At 33.0% G+C, this 23,185-nt stretch overlaps 1 protein-coding gene across 1 annotated transcript; it reads left to right on the top strand.

The window, feature by feature from the left end:
* The first annotated feature begins 1,336 nt into the window (after positions 1-1,336).
* Positions 1,337-17,920, top strand: LOC148597146 (arrestin domain-containing protein 3-like). Its single transcript, XM_088562967.1, has 7 exons — positions 1,337-1,554; positions 7,375-7,521; positions 9,994-10,211; positions 12,408-12,587; positions 13,420-13,602; positions 15,083-15,278; positions 16,701-17,920. Exons 1-7 carry the CDS (start codon positions 1,437-1,439, stop codon positions 16,820-16,822), a joined length of 1,164 nt encoding a protein of 387 aa, XP_088419093.1. The 5' UTR covers positions 1,337-1,436; the 3' UTR covers positions 16,823-17,920.
* Positions 17,921-23,185: the final 5,265 nt, after the last annotated feature.

The raw sequence follows: 23,185 nt of genomic DNA, 5'->3' as shown, positions 1-23,185 counted from the left end.
AAATCATCTTGTAATGCAGCCCCTGTATTATGGAACAGCTTGAACATTCATATTTTTATCGGCGCTTTTTGTTGTTTTTTTTTTATTATTCTGGTTTGTATTTATTTTAACTGCTTATAATTATACTGTTAATGATTGAATTCTATGCATGATAAGCTGTGTGCTTTAAATCATTTTTATGTGCATGAACATTTATTTTTTAAGTAATGTATATGTTATTTATATTCGGTGAATGCTAGTACATCTATGAGTGTATTACCGTGGATTTTATTACTTTTGTTGTCGGGACCCTTTAGAGATTACTTCTATCAATCTTCATATTTCCGCACTCCCGTTATTGTGCTGACCTGGCGTTCACACGCGTGGTTACTCAGTCTGCACAAATTTAAAAGAACTTTTACAATAAATAATGAAAAATGTCATAATATACAGTGATTTTTTTTCAATCAAAAGTGATTTTATTTTTTATTATCTATGTACATGTGTTGCTGTTTAGAAAACTTGTGAAAGAGCAGATGTGGTAATCTGTTCTTTAAAACTGTTTACTGGTAGTACAGAGAACTGCAGTAGTGCAGATGTTGGTAGCACTCCACTGTATGATGGTATATATATGGATAATTTGAAAATTTATAACGAATTGATCTGACCGGCCATAACTGAAAAGGATATTGCTAGAGATGCCCTTAAGGGCTAAAAATAATAAAGTATGGCGAAGTGCTATAAAAAATCTACCATTTTGAGAGCGAGTGGAAAGGGGGTGGGGTTGGGATTTTGAAAAAAAACCCTTTTTTTTAAGTTACTCATTCATTGAAAAAAGATCCCCAATTATTAACCAAGGCAGATTTTAAAATAAAAATATTGATTTCGCTTGCTGCTGTTGAAATATAAATAAAAATATTGCACTTGCGAAACAAAAAAAAATCATCCGACTCCTCCCTTTTTGTAATGTCCATTATTTTTTACGAGTCTCGCACAAACGGTACAAGTATGTTAAAGCTCAACATGTTTTCTGATTTAGGCAATGCCTACTCCATATTAAGTGTCTTTCTTCGTCTGATTTTGTTTAGAATGGTAGGGATATTCATTTTTGGTTCTATTGTCATGGTACAAATAGATTTGTTGGGTATATTGCCAGTTGATGGTGAATGGTCTTATAAAATGCTACTAGTCCTGTCTTACTTGAAGGTGTGTTTACACTTTTTGGAGATCTTTTTGTGATCTGTGTATGTATGGTGCTATGCGATGGTACACTTGTTGCGTTAAAATTACCATACCTTTTCCTTTTTCTCGTTAATTTGGTCGGGATCAGTTTCCACAAATTGTTATGACCCAATTATCTACCCTGTGGGTGCGGAAAACTGGATTCAGAAAAATCGTTTTATCAGTATATTTCGACATACTCAGACGCTAGTAGACAGTATATTGTTATTTAAGAAATGGGGAAGCTGAATGCATTTGCAATTCAGCTACAAAATCAAAATGCCATATTTTATCCAGGCCAAATGGTAAATGGAAATGTTTTCGTTAGTTTGAATGCTGATATGAAAATGAGAGGTAAGCCTACATTTTATATTATGTATTAAGTTTTTTTTTAATTTTTTTTATGAGGGACCGGTTTGAGTTATTTTTGTTGAAAATCATGTCAATATACAGAGTAAGTCACACATTCGAAACTGACTGTGATATACTCAGTTAAATATTTTTTTGCCTGTAGAACTCGTGAACTGACAACTGTACTAGTATGTAGAATTTATATATTGAAAAGAAAATGAGTCCAAACATCGTTTTATTTACCAGTACGAAATGTACGTGTACATGTATATCACATTTTTTAAATCAGTTGTTTGAATAAAAAGGCAGTATGAATAAATATGGACATGATTCTTTTTTTTTCTTTTTTATAATTTGATTATACATTTTGTATCTGTCTGGAAGTACAGTTAACTTTAAATGTTTTGTGGATTGCTTTGTTATGGTCTATTTGTAAAGCTGGCCAGAGTTTTAACTGATTCAGTATTTATTCTACTTCCAATAATAGATTTGATTTTTTTTTTTTGAAAAAAAAATTTACTTGAACGAAATATATTAACAATGTAGATAATCAAGAAAGTACAGTTGTACATGTACATGTATATACATGTTTTATCATTTCTATGATTCAGGTAACGAAGAAACAAGTATATACTACTCACTGACATGCAGTTATATGATTCTTGAAACTGTATGAATTGATGTGTACATGTAGCAACCTAGGTATAGAAAAAAGTTAATTCATAAATCATGTGTGTCAGATTTTGAAATTTACAATTACATTGTACTTGTGAGTGTTGCTAAAGTATTCTCAATTCTTGTTGCAGCTTTGCCATAGCACAAGCTGTGCTCACTATTACAATGTACTTGAGATACAGTGCAGTGTTCTAGGATTTTTCAGAAATTGAGGTTTCCTCAGGAAAAATCCATATAAAATCAACTTTCCCACAGTCAAAGACTGCTTTCCAAACAAAACAAATATTTACAGCATATGAAGTTTTCAACTTGCCACAGGAAAGTGTAACTAAGTACCTAACTTTCCTCAACCCAAATTTCACTTGCCCCGGGTAACGGGAAATAGGAATCCTAGAACACTGCAGTGCATGTAGTATTTTTCTCTTAGTAATGAGGTGTAATAACTATTTTTCAGTAAATGATGCAATCATTTTACTGAGCTTATTATTTGTACAACATTTTTAAGTGTCAGTCTCTGTAAAAATCAGGCAGTGGGTGAAACATGGTATTAAAGAAGCCACCATTTGAAAGTGTAATTTGACCATTTGTACCATCAGAATAAAGATAATACACCAAGATTTTTCATATCATTTTGGTAAATTTTTTAACATTCTATTGGAAATTTTCTGAACAAATTCAGTGAAACAAAGATTAAAATAGTGTTTTTTTCAAATACAGAAAGAAGTTGGTTTGGTAAGGGCAAAATTTGTTTGGTTTCTCCAGTTCTTTAATGTGTTTTATAGTTGATTTGATTGGTTTATGGTAATAGTCATGTATAATATGAACATACATGGTCATATATGCCCTTCAAACTTGGCTGAGATTGGGAAATCTGTTAAAAAGGCTGGAAAACACCAAGTTTTGTGCAGTTCTCCACTCTTTAAACAATGGCCACATACCTGTTGACTCTTGTGCTTCATATATTTTGTGTATAATTGTCCGTTACAACTCCTGTAAAAATATCTTGAGTCAACCAGGACTTTCATTATCTTTTCTGTGAACAAGCTTACTAGAGAAAATGGACCATCTACACCTTCAAAATGTATCAAAGGGGGAATGGGCCCCATCGTGATTTGGAACCGTCCATTTCCATTTTTTGAACTGTCTACATTTTGACAGTAACAGGTTTTTAATGAAACCTCTGGTCAATAGATGTGTGGCCACTTCAGTTCCACACAAAAACCACTTAAAAATTGCAGAAATGTTAAAGTTTTTTGTAAAATTTACATAAATGTATACTGTTCTTTCTCGAATTACGTCATAAATCTTGTCAAAAACATCTTATATTCAGTGTGTGCAACGATTTTACTATACTACTACCGTTCTAACAGGAAATCAGCTTTAATCAAAGTTTAAAAAATGACCAAATTATTAGGACAAAAGAGGTCCTTATCGAACTTTCTCCTTTACATGTATATAATCCCTGAGTGAAATTATATTGTCAGGTCAATGGGTTTTTGACATGCATGTTTCTAATTTTTGCTATTTTACCTGATTCCTACAGAGACATTCACTTAATGCCACTACATGTACATGTATATGCCATATTGTTGTTTTGTTAATGCACTTGTATGCATGTAAAAGGGAGTCCTGTATTAGAAGACTGGGATAAGGTTACTGAAGAAAGATGAAAGTTTTGCTTAATATAGGTTACAGACCACCAATTCAAACAATGAGCATTTGGAACGTACGCAAAAATAGTCCTACGCAGAAATTACCCCTGTTCCTCATAGTGCTGTGAAGAAAGTTCTCATCTTATTTAAAAAATTTAAACGGTTTCTGAAAGGAAAAACATTTTTGTACATTTTATAGGTGCATTTTGCTTCTTGTGATGTGAAGCCTAATCTCCATAATGATTTTTAAGTATACCCCTATCTTGTGAAAACACTGGGATTTCCCATGCTATTTATAGACCCTTCACTTCCGGTGACCAGTACTGCACTGCAAGTCTGCTAACCCCACATGCCATTCTGAGGATTGTGAGCTGACATATGTAGAATCATGCTGATATATAGTCCTTTGCAGGTTAAAGTTAAGGTAAAGTCCAGAGAAGCCATGGAATATTGTGAAATTAGCATAGAAGCCTATGGAAAGTGGAATTAGTGGTTTTTAGCCTATATTCCCAGTTCTGAGTTCAATACATTGAAGTATTTTCTTTTTTTACTTTTCCATTGAAGCGAATCAGTTACATGTACGATTAGAATCATTAGGCCAAAAAAATTTAGAAAGTTTTGTTTCCTGTTACCAGAAAGAAAAAAATAGGGTAGGTAGATAGGGAAATCCATGTTGAGGTCCTTCTTATGGCCTTCCTTATTCTAATTATAAAATGTTGGGGAAACCTGAACACACCTGTAGATCAGCTTGTATCTTGTCTGTGGTAATTAAGGGAAGATAGTGGCTACTTGTATCATTCAGAGATCACTGGTACAATATTGTACATCAAACATGTGTCAAAGGTCAAGTGTTTGTGAATAAAAAAAAAAATATTGTGGTTTTATAATGGTTTCACCGTATCCTAGTTGCCATCGTTGGTGTCTGTTAACTTTCCTTGATTTACAATAACTTGTAGGAATTTCATCCAATCTTTTTGAATTTTTCACACATTGTTCCTACAGACTTGTCAGAGGGCCCTATAGATTTTTTTTAGGTTTTTTCCCCCACCCCCTTTAAAATTTTGAGATATACATGTACAAATATATGTTGTTTTTAGAATTGGTTGAAATAGTTAAACAATAGTCCAATTTTGATGATTCTGATTGCAGTGTGTCCCTACAGGGTAGACTTGTCTTTCACCTTTTTTGAATTAAAGGGAAACAAAATTTGGCCAACCTTTATTTTTTAGACCTGATTTTGGGCTTTTTTTATTGGATTCTTATGAAATCCCTGCCTGTGCTTTCAATCAGATTTTAGATATCTCTTTTGTTTTTCATGTTATAAAGGGTGAAAGGGGGCCATGTCCCCCAAAAACCAACTTTAATGTATCTTTTATTAAAATCCATGGCTGCATTTTTCATTCAACTTTCAGATATATCTGTTACAGTTTTTGAGAGGCCAGACATGCTAAAGTGGGTCATACTTTTTAGGGGCCCCAATTTGAATTCTTTTTACTGGATTCTTATTAAAAATCTTTGCCCATGTTACATTTTTAAGCATCTTATAAGACTGCAAAAATTGCAGTACAATATATTATGTGATTACATTGGTGTTGTTGTTGTTATTGTTATTGCTAATTCTTTTGTTTCCACTTGATAACTTTAGTTGTACTAAGGGGACTAAATGTCATGATATGTTGATATATTTTAATTTGCTGCTGGAGGAAGATTGCTTAATAAAATGGGGTCACTGGCCCTTACTGTTCTGCAAAAAATGGGGTCACTGGCCCGTATTGTCCTACAAATAAAATGGGGTCCCTGGCCCTTTCTGTCCTGCAAAAAATGGGGTCAGTGGCCCTGCTGTCCTGCCAAAAAAGGGGTATTAAATGTTTATTTATACACCATTTTTTGGAAGATTATATATTAAATTTGTTCATTTCATTTTAATGAATATTTCTTGTAAATTGTCCCTCTTTACAATGTTTTTAAGATGTATGCTAGCAAAATTTTTCTATTATTGACCATTTTTGAAATAATGGGGTATAAAGTGATTCATGTAAGCCACCACAAAGCTGAACTTTTTACTTAATCGAATTTCAAAATGTTGTGCAATTTATATCCAAATCATTTGTTGTCTCCGTAATGTACTGTAGGTCCTATTGTTTAAGTGTGTCAAAAACTAATATTGTGTCCAGACTTGCCCCAAGTGAACAGAGTTCAACTTGCTGGCATTGTATCATTCTGCACTTGGCAAAGCTTTTTTATTTAGTTGTATGGATCAAAAGCACCCTGAAAGCAGACTTTTTTTCACCTTTTATTAATTGAATTTCAAATTATGTACTTCATGTATATTGTGTCCATACCAGTTATGCCCATAAAGAACTGTAAGTACGTATCCTGAAGCATGTCAAGAAATGGTATTGTGTCCACACTTGTTCTAAGAGAAGAGAGTTTAACTGGCTGCACCTTGCGAAGCACTTTTTTGAATTTTGTAAAGTTATTGCAAAACCTTCTAAGTAGAACCAAGTCATACAAAAATAGTCTCAAATTCCATTATTTATGAACGAATAGGTCCATGCAAGTTTTTTTTACATGATGTTTTGTTTAATGGATACATGTACATGTAAGAAGCAGTATGTACCAACAAATATTAAACATACTCTAGTTATTTGACAGACATACATGTACATGTATAACATACATGTTCCATACCTAGCAGTCTTTCTGTCCACCTGTTCTACAATTACGTAGAAAAATACTATGATTTTTTTGTCCTCAGCTTTAATGTATTGTAGGGGTATACATATACATGTAAAGTCGCCCATCCATCTATCCATGTTGATTCATCTATTTGTCCTTCTGGATGCATCTCATGGTGGGGTGCTAGCCAGGATGCTGGAAAAAGGGGGTGCTACATGTAGGATATTACATGTATTTGCCAGTTTCTGATAATTTTACACATGAAAGTGACAAATTTTCAAATGAAAAGTGGGGTGCCAACCCCTTGCACCCCCTCTGGATCTGCCTCTGCATTTCCTATGAATCTTTCATATTTGATAGAATATATTGTTATTAAGCAAACTTTACTTTCACTTTGATTTGGGACTTTAACATTTCTCAACAGTACTTAAAAAACTTTGTAGATGTGAATCATTTGAAAATGTTGGAGGTTTTCTTCTTTATTTTGGTAGAGTGTAATATTTTGAAGTGCAAATGTACAGATGCGTATAGTGCATACTACTCCATTGTTCATTATAAAACAAGTGGTGTAGAACCTTTGGGACACATATATAAGCAATTGAATTATTCAGATCTCATCCTAGGAGACACACATGAAATGTATTTCATGTGTGCTGATTTTTTAAAAATTTTTGATAAAATATTGTTATTTTGGAAGTAAGTGCCCTTTCATTTTCCATTGATTTCAGATTATTCAAAGTGATGGGAACTAGATCAGAGAGTAAAGAAGGTAGAGTCTTATCACATACATTGTACATGTACTTGTTTTCTATTTCAGAAATAAGACTCAAGTTTGAAGGGTATGGTCGAGTCCACTGGACTGAGCAGCGCTCAACTGGCTCTGGAAAGAATCGTAGGACACATACAGTGACATACAGTGCAAGGGAAATATACTTTGAAGCAAAAGTAGCTTTGTATGGCCAAAGTATGGATCTTCTAAGACTTAGAAATTAGAAACAAGATTTACAATTATTAGCATTCATTATATCTCTTGATGATAGGGGGTTTTACGGTCTTGACTATCCTTACAGATCTTGCATGACCGCTCTTCGGGGATTCTGTTAGTAGTTGGAGGTAGCGGAGCCCAGCCGTTCGGATACCCGACCGAAGAACTCAAAGTATGTCCTACTAGCGGCTGGGCTGCTCTGTTGATGCTCTTGCCTACTCCCAGACCCCACATGGGTCCGAGAGCATTTCTCTACTCTAACTGTTTGGGAGTACGTCAAGGTGAAGCGTGATTATATCTCTACTTTGTGGAAGGTACATGTATATATAGTGATCATGTTGTCCATTTGCCCATCCACAATTTTTTCATAACAGCTTCCTCTGCTGCTTTTTTTCATGTTACTAGGGTAAGAATCATGGTACCTTCTATGGTGTTTATTTTAAATGCAGTTTTGTTAAAATTGCATATTTAGTACATTTACTAAAATAAAAGCAAGGTGACTATGAAAAAAGCATATTGTCAGGCATTTATGTGTTTTTTTTCTGCAAAACTTGGTCTCATGCTTTGTCTGAAACTCCTCCTCACAGTCTTGCAGGATTGATATGAAACTTAATGGGTGTTAGAATACCATACTGGGATTTGCATATTGTCAGGAATTTATGTTTGGGCAAAAAAAGTAGAAATTACGGCTGTTACTAAGGTGTTTTTCTGCAAAATCTGGTTTCATGTGTTGTTCTCAACTTCTTTCTCCTCAAACAGCATGCAGGATTGCTATGAAACTTAATTGGGTATTAAATTACCATATCAGGATGTATGCATTGTTAGAAATTCATGTTAAAGTATATATGCAGTTATATACTGTCATTGCCTTGTTGACAAAAATAAATACATGTATGGTACTGATTGTGGTTTGCAGCTTGGTGTTTTAGAAATTGCAGCAAAATTGAGTGTCAAAAATGCTTACATGTAGTTTATCCCCTATAGAAATTGTGTCCAATATGAATTGTGTGTCCACACCGGTCCTCAAATATACAGGATTGAACAGGCAGCAGGGGTATTAGTCCCATTAGGTGCAATGTCTATTATTTGCCAAGTTTCCTTCAAACCTGGATAAAGTATTGATGACTATTAACAGGTTTGATGGGTTTGTTTTTTTTTCAGAGGTCCTTCATTGGTACCTTTTTGGGACTGAGCAATCTATATGAAGGCATGTTGGGTAAATGAACCCTCAGTAATGTTCTTTTATTTTTTTAAAAGTTTTATGTCTACTTCAAAAATCAGATTGTATATATGAGCACAATGAAAATTTACTATAAATAAAGAGAAAAAACTTGTCTGTTTTAGGTTATCATGGTTTTTTTTACCTAGCCTATTTTTTTCACCAACCTTAGCACTTTTTGTTGGTATTTTTTAATGAAATGCAGCTAAGCTATCATTTTAATACAAAAAAAATTTTGATTATATAATGGTATGGTGCTGTTGTTGTTGTGGTTTTTGTGTGATAAATGTAGGTTGTTTGTTCTTTTAGAATTTTATGACAAGGTTCCTACCACAAGGAAGGTAGGTAATGATTCAGGGGGTTATGACCCTTAAGTTGGAAAAATCAGAGACCAAAAACAAGCACTCCTGAAGTCACTTGTTTTGTTTTGCTATAACTTGAATATTAGTTGGCTGATCTCAATGAAATTTGAGAACAAGAATTGAAACCACAAAAGGAAGGATGGTACTGATTTTAGGGGTGGATATGGTCCATGCTGTTTCAATATTAGGCACAAAAAGGGGGATCAAAACAAGCATTTCATAAAATTTATTAACTCCAGTAAAAGCTTAGGAATGTTTATAATATTGTTTCAACAATATTCAATACCACAATGATCAGACTAGAATTGATTTTGGGGGTTATAACTTGACCGATGTAGAAATTAGAAAACAGTTGTTAGACTATACAGAAAGTGAATGGATCTCCTTGAAATTGTAATACAAGGTGCCGTAGGTATACCACAACAGGGCAAAGTATTTTTTGTCTGATTTCTGGATGATAACTTAAGTAAAAGGGATGAACTGCTTTGAAATCATACCACAAGGTGCCATACGGCTAGAGGAAGGTTTGGATTAATTTAGGTTTTGACTGGTACCATTTAGGAGCAAAGGCAAAATAATTTACCGCTTTGATTTCAGTCAAATTCTTATCCAAATACGTAGTCAAAATTCTACAAGTCTACAATCAAGTTTGAATAGTGTGTCCATACTCTGGTTGTATCAAGCTGCGACATGTGAAGCGTTTTATTTGTTGAGGAGAATTAAAGTCAAGAAATCCTGCCATAAGTGTCTATATTGAACAATTGAACAAATAAAACAATTTTGCCTACCCTATTTTTTCATCCAATGTAACCTTAAAAATACATTTTTTTTCTTGGCCTATTATGATAAAGCTATATCACTGTTTTACAGGTTTAGGTCAGCCAGACAAATTACCAGCAGGGCAGTATAATTTTCCTTTCCAGTTCCAATTACCTCCGACATTACCTTCTTCATTTGAACATCACATTGGACAGGTCAGGTATACTCTGAAAGCCACCATCGATAAACCCTGGAAGTTTGACCATAATACAAAACAGCCGTTTACAGTCGTATCTCTGTTGGATTTAAACGCACTTCAGGAAGCAGTAGTTAGTAAATATTGCCCTCAAGGGTTTACATTAGTTTTCAGGATTGAATGTTGTAAACGCATTGATTTTGTTATGACATACTGTGAAAGTACTATTGTTCGTGAGGTACCAATTTTTGTGGCAATTTTCTGGTATCTCAACAAATCATTGAGTTTATAGATATGGGTCTCTCTGTGAACTTTAACATTTAGAATAAGGAACCAAAAATAGCCAAAAACATTTTCTGGACAAAAACTTGAGGATGAGCTTATAGCCTGTTTGAAATTGTGTGAGTTCCATACATCAACAGGGAAGTCAGTGGCGGATCTAAGGGGGAGGGGGGAGCTTCCTTTAGAAAAAAATTGTTGAAAAATTGTGTGTACAATTATGAAAAGCACTTACTTTGTGATCCTCACCAGTGATCCTGTCAAGAAATTTTTTTGGACCCCACTTCCCTTACCTAAAACTTGCTCCTCCACTGAAAGTGTGAATTTATTGTTAAAAGTTTTGGCTCTAGCTGTTTTGGAAAAAAAAAGCAAAATTAGAACTTTCCTTATACATTATACAAATTGCTTACTCAGGCATTTCTTGACCAATTTCCGTAGAGTTTAATTTAATGTTTTAAATTTATGGGTTCTTTGGTTATGTTGATATGCTGTTGAAATTCATTATCTAGATTCTGAATTTTTGGCTTCCTTACCAAATTATTTCATATTATCCAAAACAGTGCATTTTGTCTTGCTAAAATTCTGTAATAAGGTTAGGCATCACATATATATGTGCAGGAAGAAAATTTTTTTTTGTCTGATGCCTGCAAAGGGGAGACAATAGATTGATTTATCGATTATAGTTGTGATGCTGTGATTGATACTTCATGTGTGTCAGGTCTAGAACATCAGGTTGTATTCTTTGTTGTTGGTGTTTTACGAAAACTTAAGTAAAACTTATCAAACCTTTTTGAAATTTTAACACATTATCCTAAAAGACATGACGGAGGGCCCTATGGTTTTTGCCCCACTCTTTTTGAAATAAGGAGCTTAAGAGGGGGAAATAGGTGTTGTCATTAGAATTGATAAAAAAGCTTATTATGGGCCACACCCATAAATGCGCTCTTATTTTTGGTCTGATTTCTTTTTTTTTCGATATTGAATTTGTTTTGGATTTTTATCAGATTTCAGATATATCACAGAGTATTTGTATCATAAGGGGTTATAGTTATACAAGAAACTGTCTTTTATTTTTGGTGAGATTTTCAAAATTTATGCTACATTGTGTATAAACCAGTTGTGTCCATAATGGACTGTAAGTCCCTGTGCCGAAGTGTGTCAAAAACTGCTTTTGTGTCCACGCTTCCCCCAAGTGAACAGAGTTCAACATGCTGCGGTTGTATCATGCTGTGCTCTGTGAAGCTCTTTGTCCAGTATTATTTAATTTAAGTCTTTTTATTCCAAAATTTATATGATTATTTTGCCATTAATACAATGAGTATGAAATCCTTATCTTTTGTAATGATATGCACCTTTAAGATATCATTTGTCCTGAGAATTCATTGTTAAATTTTGAAAATACTAGTTTTAACATGTTAAGTGATGGAAATGATATGGTTAATTGGACCCTAACATGACTTGAGACTACTTTGATAAAGCAGCAGTCAATGATTTTGTTCTTTGTTTTAAAAGCAGACCCAGCCCTTTATTTTGGGAAATTTTTGCAGTATTTTTAACAAAGTGAGAAAATATGGTAGAGGGGACAGAATGTGTCATATGCCAATCAGTAACTGAAAACTGATACCTGCAAATACATACTCCTTATATTCATTAGGTTACGACTTGCTGAGAAAAAACATTCCCAAGAGGTGAACAAAGTACAAGGCAGAGAAATTACGTCTTCATGAACATTTCACTGGATTCTTTACTTGGTTTTTAAATAATTATGCCTGATAATTGGGAGTTTTCCGCCCTTTGGGAAAATATTTTTCACCATATTGGAAAGAGTCTCCAGGCCAGGGGAAAAAGTCAATATTCGACTGCAATAAAAGGGTAACAAAATCACTGGCGGTATCCTGTATTTTATCATCTATTCAGTGTTTTTAATTTACTTCAGAGTTATAGGACCAAGGGCACCCAATAAAAAAGAGGATACAGCTGTTTTATGCATTTATCACTGGTGTTTATTTACATATTTATCCATTTTGACTCTTTCCATTTATTTTTTCAGAGACCCATGCAGAACCAAGCCTCTAAAACACTGTGTTGTTTTTGTTGTGAATCAGGTCCTATAACAGGTGTGATCAGGATAGAAAAGTCAGGGTTTGTACCAGGAGAGGCTTTGTATATCCAGGGAGAAGTCCAGAATCTGTCTGATACAGCCTGCTCAGTGGAAGTTAGACTGTTTTCTGTAAGTTTTTTACATTGTTGAATCTGACAAGACTTTGTACCAAGAGAGGCCTTATACATCCAGGGACAAGTCTAGAATATGACTAATACAGCTAGACTTACTTCTCATAAGCATTTTAAACTTTGGTTTCAAAGATTCAAAGACTTTATTTAATAACTCAGGCACAGAGTGCAACATGAGAATACAATACAGCATTTTAACTACAAACATATATACATTGATAAAGAACAAAATACAAACACATAAAGGGAAAAAAACATGGTTAACAGAGATGGTACGGTATTACACAAATAATTTGCTCAAACTCTTTAGAAAAAAAGATACATTTTTCAGTAAATCTACATGACATAATGCATAAATCTGTTTTCACTTTTTTGTAGATCACACACTGGCATAGTACATTGTATTTTTACATTTATTTTATACGATAAGCTCGTGGATTGAGCTGAAAAAAAGGAAATATCAACTCTCAACCTATTTCAACATTCAGGGCCAGTATCGTTTAAGGTGGTGTGGGCCCTGGGGTTGATTCTCCCTGATTGTCGGAGATTTTTAACATGTTTAAGTAAAAGCAAAATTTTGTATAAAAATTTGTAGTTTCTCCCTGAAGACTGCATCATTTGAACCAATCTAATTTAAATTAACAACCTAGTATTCTTTTACAGAAAATATAATTATTTTAACTAAAAACATTATATAAATTTTACATTTCTATGTGGGCGATTCAAAATTTTTCATTGATTTTGTGTGCTCATCATGTGACCTCTTCTATCTTATTAGGGATAAAGTGATGATAAAAACATGGACTTGTGTTATTTATTTTATGTTCCAGCAAATGATTTTTCATGCAACATCAAAGTCAAGAACAGAACAAAAAGAAGTTACCAAACTGGTCCTTGACACATCTAACCCAGGCAGTACCCAGTCATTATCAGGAAAAAGGATAGTTGTTCCTCCTCTCCCACCATCTTACCTGGCAGGCTGTAATATCATTGATATAAGATATTATCTGGAGGTAAGTTATTGTGAAATTTTACACTGTACACTGTTTGTCTGTCACATTTTTTTATGCCCTCACAACATTCAGTTTGGGGGCATATTGTTTTACATCTGTCTGTCTGTAATTCCGTCCGTCTGTCCCATTCAGGGTATATAGTTATTTGGCTTAACTCCTCCTACAGTATTTAGGGTACGAAGTTGATACTCTGCAGAATGATTGTATATGGATTGAAGATATGTATATTATTAGGGTTTTCATTTCTATCAATATTTGCCTTTTTTATGGATAGTTGGACTTACTCATTTTGTCACGTTTTTGAGGGAATAGAATACATGTCTATTCTGAATATCTCCTTCTACAGTGTTTAAGATAGGTAGTAAATAATTTTGAATAATCATGAAGGTTTTAAACAAATTAGTGAAAGATCCTACACACAAGATTGCTATCAAATTAGGACATTTTCAACTTTTCTCTCTGATAATAAAATTGTTGCCATTCTAAAGAATTAGAGCATGTAAGTATAAACTGACTTTTATACATGTCAGAAAATACATGCAGGATCATCAAATTTGTCTCTCAGACACAACAGTCTTCTCATTAAAGGAATTTTTACAAGAAAACATTATGCGGTAGCTGTGTTAAAATGGAGTGTGGAGGCATTGGTTAGTCTAGTTTTTGACAGTTTTCTCTGAAACTTTTTTTCCGCAATCACATGATATTCAAACACAAGCTTTATATAGGTGTGCCATATTGTGGAATTTGATTTTGTACTTGTGCAACAAGAAGTTCCTATTTGCAGACATTTTTCTTCATGCCCAACATTTGATTGACATAGTGTGATTTATTTCTGTCTGTCCATTTGTTTCCATATTGTATGATGATGTGTTTACTGACACAGATTTCCTGTACTTTCTGCGGATTTTGTCTGCAAATTACGCTCTACGCATTGTGAGTGTCTCTTACTGGCTTTGTTAAAATTTCGGAAAGTTCAGGATTTTACGGATCATAGAATACTGTGAAAAATACTGATTGTCATCAAGTAGTATAAACAGATATGTATTTGAATGATGTGGCAGAATATTATGTGATACATTTGTATAAATTATCCCAGAACTGGATTCTATAAATACATATACCGGATCAACACATTTAAAAAAAAATAATTTCCAAATGTCGGGATAGAATTATAAGGTCGTTCTTGCATGTATGGACAGATCTTAGAGCTCCCAAACTCAATGAAACAGCCAAAGGCTATATCGATCATGCAATTTACGGTAGGTCATTGCCACACTCTTTCCAACTTGCGGCCGCCATTTTGGTTCCAACTTGACTGGCGTTCATGCAAGTATGAACTTTCTAACAAGGACGTTTTTGACTTATCAGAAACGGCTATAGGCATGAAGAATCTTATTATTACAATTATTAGCTATTGAACAATTCTAGTTGCTTTAACTTTATCACATGTTTATAGCTGTAATGATCTGCTTGCATTTAGCTACACATTAATCCGTCCAGTATGTCAACACGCCTTGTGGTTCCAGTTGAGGTAATAATTGGGTCTATCCCACTACGAAGTGCATTTGCAAGCCTAGCGCAGCCTCAAGTTCAACCTGTCATAGCTCCTGCAGATGTCAACATCAATTTTGTTGGCGGTGCTTCTAGTATGCCTATTCCATCAGCTCCAGAAATGCGTGAGTAACCTGTTTTGAATCTGTTGATAATAGTAGGATAGCAGAGGTTTAAAAAGTCTTCAAACAATGAAGTTTAATGCACCGAAATATAATATGGCTATATTTGGTATCATTTTTAGGAAAATCATTCTACTTTCAAATGATAATTGTCGTATAAACGTATTGCGGTCACAATTTGTAACATTTTGCATTTTGTGAGGGCACCCTGTTTTCCTCCATAAATACAGGCTGTTAAAAAGTCAATTTTGATTATGAAAAGAAAAATAAAATTATAAAAGATCTAAATATCTATCAAAGTGATTATTAAGAATTACATCAAGCGATAATTTTGAATTCAATATTGCTGTGCAGAAAATATTGACTTAGTTTTGCAGACCATATTTTTGTGCTAATTTTAAGGCCAGTTTTCATCAATTGTATGAAACTCATGCATGTTTATTGATCACAGTGGGTTTAAATGTATAGATTTTGTAACCAGATACTTACTGAATGAGCTCTCAATTTTGTGTAATGATAAAAAGTATTTTTAATTAGTAAACAAAACATTCAATATATCGGTAGTACAAGCTACATACACAAGCAAATGTGCCACACATGAGAATCATATTGTTTGCATCATATGATTATCATATAAATCAAGCACCATATGATAATCATATGTTTCAGTATACAAATGATTATTGCATGATTATCATGTTTTTCACAAATGTATGATTGTCATATGTTTTTAAGCCAAAATTACCATATGAGTATCATATGATAATCATATGACTACCACATGATAAATATCATATGATTGTCATATGATTACCATATGATTATCATATGAATCGAGTACCATTTCATTATCATATGTGGCACATTTGGCTGTGTTGTGTACAGTCCTTGAACCGATCCGCGCAATGATTTGACGGATCGATGACCATTGACTGATTGATCGCTGACAGATCAATGAGCGATGATTGATCTGATCCCAGTTTTGCTATGTAAAATGACGTAAGATCTGTTTGAAATAAAGGAAATGTAAAATAAAAGTATAAATTGATGTTTAAATCTATTACATTATGTAAATATGTGTCAAATTGACAAAGAAAACAACAAAAACCGTAAAATACAGTGACCGCTCTGTGGTCATGTGATGCGATCACTGGTATGATGAATCGGTTTGACGGATCGATGACTGACCGGAAACTGATCGGTGATCGATGACCGATCGCAATTTTTGTTTTATGGATCGGTTCAGGTACTGTACGTCATAAATGCAGAATTTCTCATGCTCATTATATTATCTACTGCTTTTTGTGGCTAGTAAATAATTGATTCGCTCATAATTGTAAATTACCTTCATACTCTTGTTGGAGAAATTTGGGTTATGCTTTTATCAAATCTGAGAGATTTTCATTTGGATGTTTCTATTTTTAGCACCACCTTCATACGCAGAGTGTGTGTTTGGTAAACAGGACATGCATGAAGAAGGAGATAATGAACACACAGGAGGTCAAATGTCATATGCACCTGCATACCCATATTACAACTTTAAATAATGGTAGCTGGAGTAGAAATGGGACCTATTGGGGTTATTGCAAGAATTTCCTGAGAATAGGAAGCCATATTGCGTTCACTGATTAGTGCAAGAATCAAACTTCAAGAACTTAAATCCTAGAGAATGTTAGTGGTGCACCAAAGTCCTGGTGGTCGTCAAATTTTAAATACAATGTATATTTATACCAGGTATTTGGAAATTGTTGACCAACATGTATGTTTTTTCTTTAAACGATACTTTTGAAAAAGTCACATAAAAAATTAAATACTGTTAATTAGAAAATTTTCTTAGGGTGCTCTTTTTACAATTTTGCTTGGTCAAACATTTCGCACTGGTGCAAATTTTGTGGTCAGTTTAATTAAACTCTGTAATTTCTGTGGGTTATTTAATCCAGATATATCTTTTCAGTGAATGTAGCAAAACTTCTCTGTTTACATAAATGTATCTTGGTCATGTTAATGTAGACAGTTTTCTATTTTACAGTAAAACCTTTGTAAAACAAATCCCTTTTGGACTGTAGAATGTGGTCAGTTTGGACAGATGTATGATTTTTCCAAGTTCAAAATACATTTTAAATGACATAGTGGGACTTCAGAACTTGTCTGGTGTAGAAAGGTTTTTGGTTAATTCATGGTTTGGTTTGGACAGGTTTTTGGTTAATTCAATGTTTGGTTTAGACAGATTTTTGGTTAATTCAGGGTTAGGTGTAGACAGGTTTCACTGTATTTATATAACAGTATTGAAAATCTCAACAAAGATTTTAAAAGTGAAACATAGAATTCAAATCTATACTTCTTACCTTGTTACTTTAATATAAGACACATTGTGATTTTTTTTCTTGAAATATCTCTTCAGCATTAGATTTATCAGAGAAACTGGTGCTTTCAAAAGTTGGTGGAGGACAGCTATTTTCACCTGCTATATCTTAAATGTTTCTGCCTTCTTTACCAGTATATGGATAGTGAGCCACATACTAAATGATTCATGCCCGACCACTTCTGAAGATATAGAATTCCATGAGAAACATAATCCTACTCAATAGACAGTTGACTGTTATATTTCTCAACTATCAAAGATTTATTGGAGATTCTTAAAAAAATAACTTATCTTTTTGAATTATAGAAATAAATAATCAACTGCTTACAGAGTAGGATTCTGTATTTTATTAAATTGCAATGTATAATGTCCTAGTTCAGTATTGATGTAACTATCATTGATGCCATAGAGAACTATCACAGCCAAGTATGCCTCATATGATATTCATACATGATAATCATGATATTTACATATGATAGTCATTTATTTACATATGATGGTTATCATATGTTAGTTTGGCTTGGAAACATATGATAATCATATGCTTGTAAAAAACATATGATGATCACATGATAATCATCTGATAATCAAATATAAACTGAAATATATGAATATCATATAATCAATTCATATGAATATCATATGGTTTGTAACACATGATTTTCATATGAATCAGTCATATCAAAATCATGTGTTACAAATCATATGATATTCATGTGTGGCACTTTTGGCTTTGAAGTGCAATATTTATCCATTTTGATGTATGGTATTGATATGAACATGTCTGTATCTTAAATCAGACACTTGCTGTAAACAATACGAGAATATCTTTTTTAATCTTTTTCATTTTATTCTATTGTCATTATGTCATGAATATTTTATTTAATGAATTGTCATTATATTTATTCAGAAATCCAATGTTTTAGCATTAATTTAATTAAACAACTACAGCTTTTTATTCTACATAGTCAAACACCAATTGAAGAATAGATAGAAATGTTTTTTAAATCTTTTTTGTTGTATACTGTTGTCATAATATTTCATTTGTTTAATAGTCTTATATTTATTTGAAATCCACTGTTTTAGCATTAAGTAAAGAAGTTGGTTCGGTAAGGGCAAAATTTGGTCTCAAAAACAAAGTCTACATGAAGAAAATTTTATGTTGTTTCTCCAGGTGTTTAATGTGTTTTATAGTTGATATCATTGACAAAAATCTGTTAAAAAGGCTTGAAAACACCAAATTTTGTGCAGTATTTCTCACTTTTAACAATGGCTACATGGGTGTTGACTCTCGTGGTTCATATATTTTGTGTATAATTTTCTGTCACAACTTGTGATGAAATATCTTTAGTCAACAGATGTGTGGCCAATTCCGTTCCACACAAAAACCTTCTTAAAATTGAAGAAATTAATGTTAAAAGTTTAAGGTTTTTGTAAAAGTTACATAAATGCACATTTTTTTTTTTTTTAAAAAACATCATAAATCTTGTCTAAAACATCTAAGATTCAGTGTTGGTGACCATTTAACTATACTTCTATTACCTAGAAATCAGCTTTAATCAAATTTAAAAAAATCCCCAAATGATGAAGCCAAAAGGGGTCCTTACCGAACATTCTGCTTTGACAACTTTTATGGCATCATGTTAAGTGTGTACTCAGATATTGCATTATTCAGTAAACGTTGAAATATTGCATAAAACTGCATATACTATAATTACCGTATTGTGGTGGTTTAATTTTACTTAAAATGCTAATGAGTTTTTATTGTGATATTGTTTGCACATTCTTAGTTATAGTAGAATTCCATTTATAGAATTTTTTCTTTGTGATTCCGCTGTAATATTTGGCCACATGACAATCGGCACCTACCATGACAGAACTTTCAACCGATAAGACTTAATTGCGTCAAAATCGCACAATTTTCATTTCACATTTTGTCGCATGATGTGATATTGTAAAATATCTAGTCAACTAAGAAATAGATAAAACAATCAAGGCATGGAGAATACTGAAAACCATAAGAATATATTTCATATTTTCATTAAAAATGACTGAATTGTAATTATTAATTATAATATATCTGTTATAGCTGGCTGATTGCCATTGTAATGCCTCTGATATTATCTCCCTTTGTATTATATTTAGTATTTTTGTGGGAAACTGCTAATTGTATATTTATCTGGCATTTCTAAAATGGTTGAAGGGAAGCATAGGGTATATTTTCATGATTTTTTACTGCAATAAGACTAGATCATTGTGGACAAGTAACTATTTTTTAAAAATGTTTTGTTATCGACCTTTTTCCATCCCATAACTGCCTTATTATTGGAAAAAGGAGTTTCCTATTGTTGAAGTCTTCTTTGAGGGAAAGTAATGTATTTTTGTAGCTTTATTTTTTAGTATTAGAATAGCTTTAAGAACAATTTGTATTGTATTTTAAGGTAGTAGACCTAGGGTAAGGAACACAACTCTTACAAATCATTGGAACATTTGTATTCATCATTTTATACCAACATCATGTAAGCATCAAAGTAACTTGGACTTATTTCATTATGTTTCAAAGGGAAGCTTTAAAGACTTTGATGAAATTGCATATGATACAAACATATCACTGATTTGAAGTGTTATGTCCCTTACCCCAGGTCTACCTCCTTAAATGTAAGTGGTTGTAAGAATCAGGCAAAATGGGAAAAATCAGAAATATGCATGTCAAAACTCCACCGATCTGACAATGTAATATCACCCAAGGATACTTTCTCCATATGAAAAGACCATTATTTGATCTCTGTGTCATAACATTACTCAGAAATTTTTCAATAGAATGTTAGAAAAATGAGGTTTTTTACAGAGTTATCTGCCCTTGAAATGTTCATTTTCAGTGCATTTCAATAAAATAGTTCCTCAATTGTCCAGCATAATATGTTTGTTTGTTTGTGGTTTGTTGGGGCTTAACGTCCGAGCAGCAATATTTCAGCTATATTCAGACGATCCTGCATAATATGGAAAATTTTGTCTTTTTCCCTTGATTCTGATGGTGCAAATAGTCAAATTATACTATCAAAATGGTGGGTTTTTCACACCATGTTCACCTGCCTGATTCTTACAGGGACTGACACTTAAAAGATGACGTGTATATAAGTAGTTGTTGATTTAGTTTCATCATTGTTATATAATTTTAGACACCTGACTTGGGCCATTCTTGAAAAATTTGTTGTTTTTTCCAACTAACAACTTTGTTATAAGTAACTACAGATGAGTTACATTTTTTTCTCAGTACAAGAGAAAGAAAGCACCATATTTAAAAGGAAATGTACAAAAATATTTTTCGTAGAAATTTACTTGATTAATTATATTTCAATACAATTTTTCAATTTACTACAAACCAAGATTTTTTTTAAGGATGGCTTTAGTGAATATAGAAAAGATGTATTTATTTAATGACAATTTAAATATATTGTTACTGTATAATGATATTACATTATGCTGCCTCTGTTGCACTAAAGTAATTTTTCTGAGGCCCCTTGCAAGGAAAATGTACATATAAAAAAGGGGGTGTGGTATAATTGCCTTTGATAGAGTCATCCGTCAAATGCCAAGCATCAAACAATTAGACTTCTACAGGTCACCACATGCAGGGGCGGATCCAGGGTTTGAGTTAAAGGGGGCATTAATTGAATTAAATGCCGTGCAAACAAGGCAAAAAATATGGGGTGAAACTAGTGGTGAAATTTTTTTCCTTACTGGTTTAGTTGGGGGCTGTCCGCCCGGTACGCCAGTCCTTGGATCCGTGCCTGACATGGTATTTCATGATGGATAATATCTATAGAGCAAACTGTTAAGTGTAAGTATTTGTAAGAATCAGGCAAAATGGGAAAAATCAGAAACTTGCATGCCAAAGCACCACCGATCTGACAATGTAATATTACTCAAGAATACTTTCTCTATTTGAAAAGACCAAAAACCACTATTTGATATCAGCATATTTGGCTTTGCTCAGAATTTTTTTAATAGAATGTTACAAAAATGAGGTTTTCAACAGAGTTTTTTGCCTTTTAAATGTTTATTTACAGTGATGTCAATGAAATTATAACTCAATGCACCAACATGATATGGAAAATATTGTCTTTTTTTCTTTTGATTATGATCATTCAAATAGTCCAATTACACAATCAAATGATGGGGTTTTTCATACCATGTTTCACCCACTGCCTGATTCTTACAGGGACTGACACTTAAAGGCCTCAATATAAATGATGCGAAACAATCCATAATAGACAAATATCAACCATATGTATTTAAGACCATAAACACATCCAACTGTTTGAGTATATGGATTCTTTGTAGCTTTGTAGCTTTATGATGTACATGTATGTAAATGGCAATTACATTTTTTGTAGATTTTTTGCTTTATCACCATTATTGCCTTTTATGTAGATCAGTACTCTTTTCTCCTGGTTATAGAATGAATTTTTGTGTACCCTACATTAGTAAATACTTACGGATAATGTGATTGGTCAAAATGTGCTGATGTTCAAAATATCTTATAAATTCATTAACAAATAGGATTATCTATGTTTTTTTTAATTACATTTTATGATTTATTACTATTATGTGTGCTTTAGCAGAAAAAGGTGGAGGACGCTTACCCTACCGGTGCACCTGGTCCATGCTCCAAGTGTTTAGTGGAGTCCGAGTTGCTCATTTACTTTTGTTACTTTGTATGTATGATTTTAGTTACTTTATGTTCTTTGTTGTGTGTGTCTTTTCCATGTCTGGTCTTTTTCCCTGGATTACATTCTTTTGATTACCGCTGTAACCTTGGTTCCCTTGATTACTCTTTGACCCCGGTTATCATCTGTTGAGATAGTAAAAAGTCAGTGTTTGCTTTTGTTTTTTTTGTTTTTTGATAGGAAATTTAACACATAAATGGATAAAAAGCAGATTATAGTTACATCATTGATTAAAGGTAGACCTAGGATAAAGGGCACATCTCTTACAAATCATTTGAACGTTTGTATTCAGCATTTTACATCAATCTCATGTAAGCATCAAACTGATTTCATTCCATTTCAAATGAAAGCTTGATAGGCTTTGGTGGAATTGAATATGATACAAACATATCACTGATTTCAAGAGTTATTTCCTTTGCCCTAGGTCTACCTCCTTGAAGTGGTGATTTAAAAAAAAAATCCACTATTTTCCCCAATGGAAAAAAAGTACTGTTCTAAGGAATCATGTGGTCATTCATATTGTAAGATAACTGAACTAGTCGATATGAATATTTGTATTATACAGGGTTTGACACTAATTTTTTTGTGATAGGTAGCCTACAGGACCATGTGGTAGGTAGATTATGAAGTCCTAAAATTTATTTTGTGGTCCTATTCTGAAGACTGATGAAATTTTAAGAACTAATTGAGGTAGTGCAAAGTACTGCCTATTGATATTACAAATTAAGTAGGCACACGAATACCAGACTACTGTTGTTGTTGAACCTTGTAAACATTACATAAAAATGTGTTCAATTGAAGCCTCTTTAAGACAAGGA

This window comes from Perna viridis, chromosome 15 (assembly GCF_037379345.1).
Source record: "Perna viridis isolate PV_CMFRI_1.1 ecotype Kerala chromosome 15, ASM3737934v1, whole genome shotgun sequence".
Classification (NCBI taxonomy): domain Eukaryota; kingdom Metazoa; phylum Mollusca; class Bivalvia; order Mytilida; family Mytilidae; genus Perna; species Perna viridis.
This window is presented reverse-complemented; position numbering and strand designations above follow the sequence as displayed.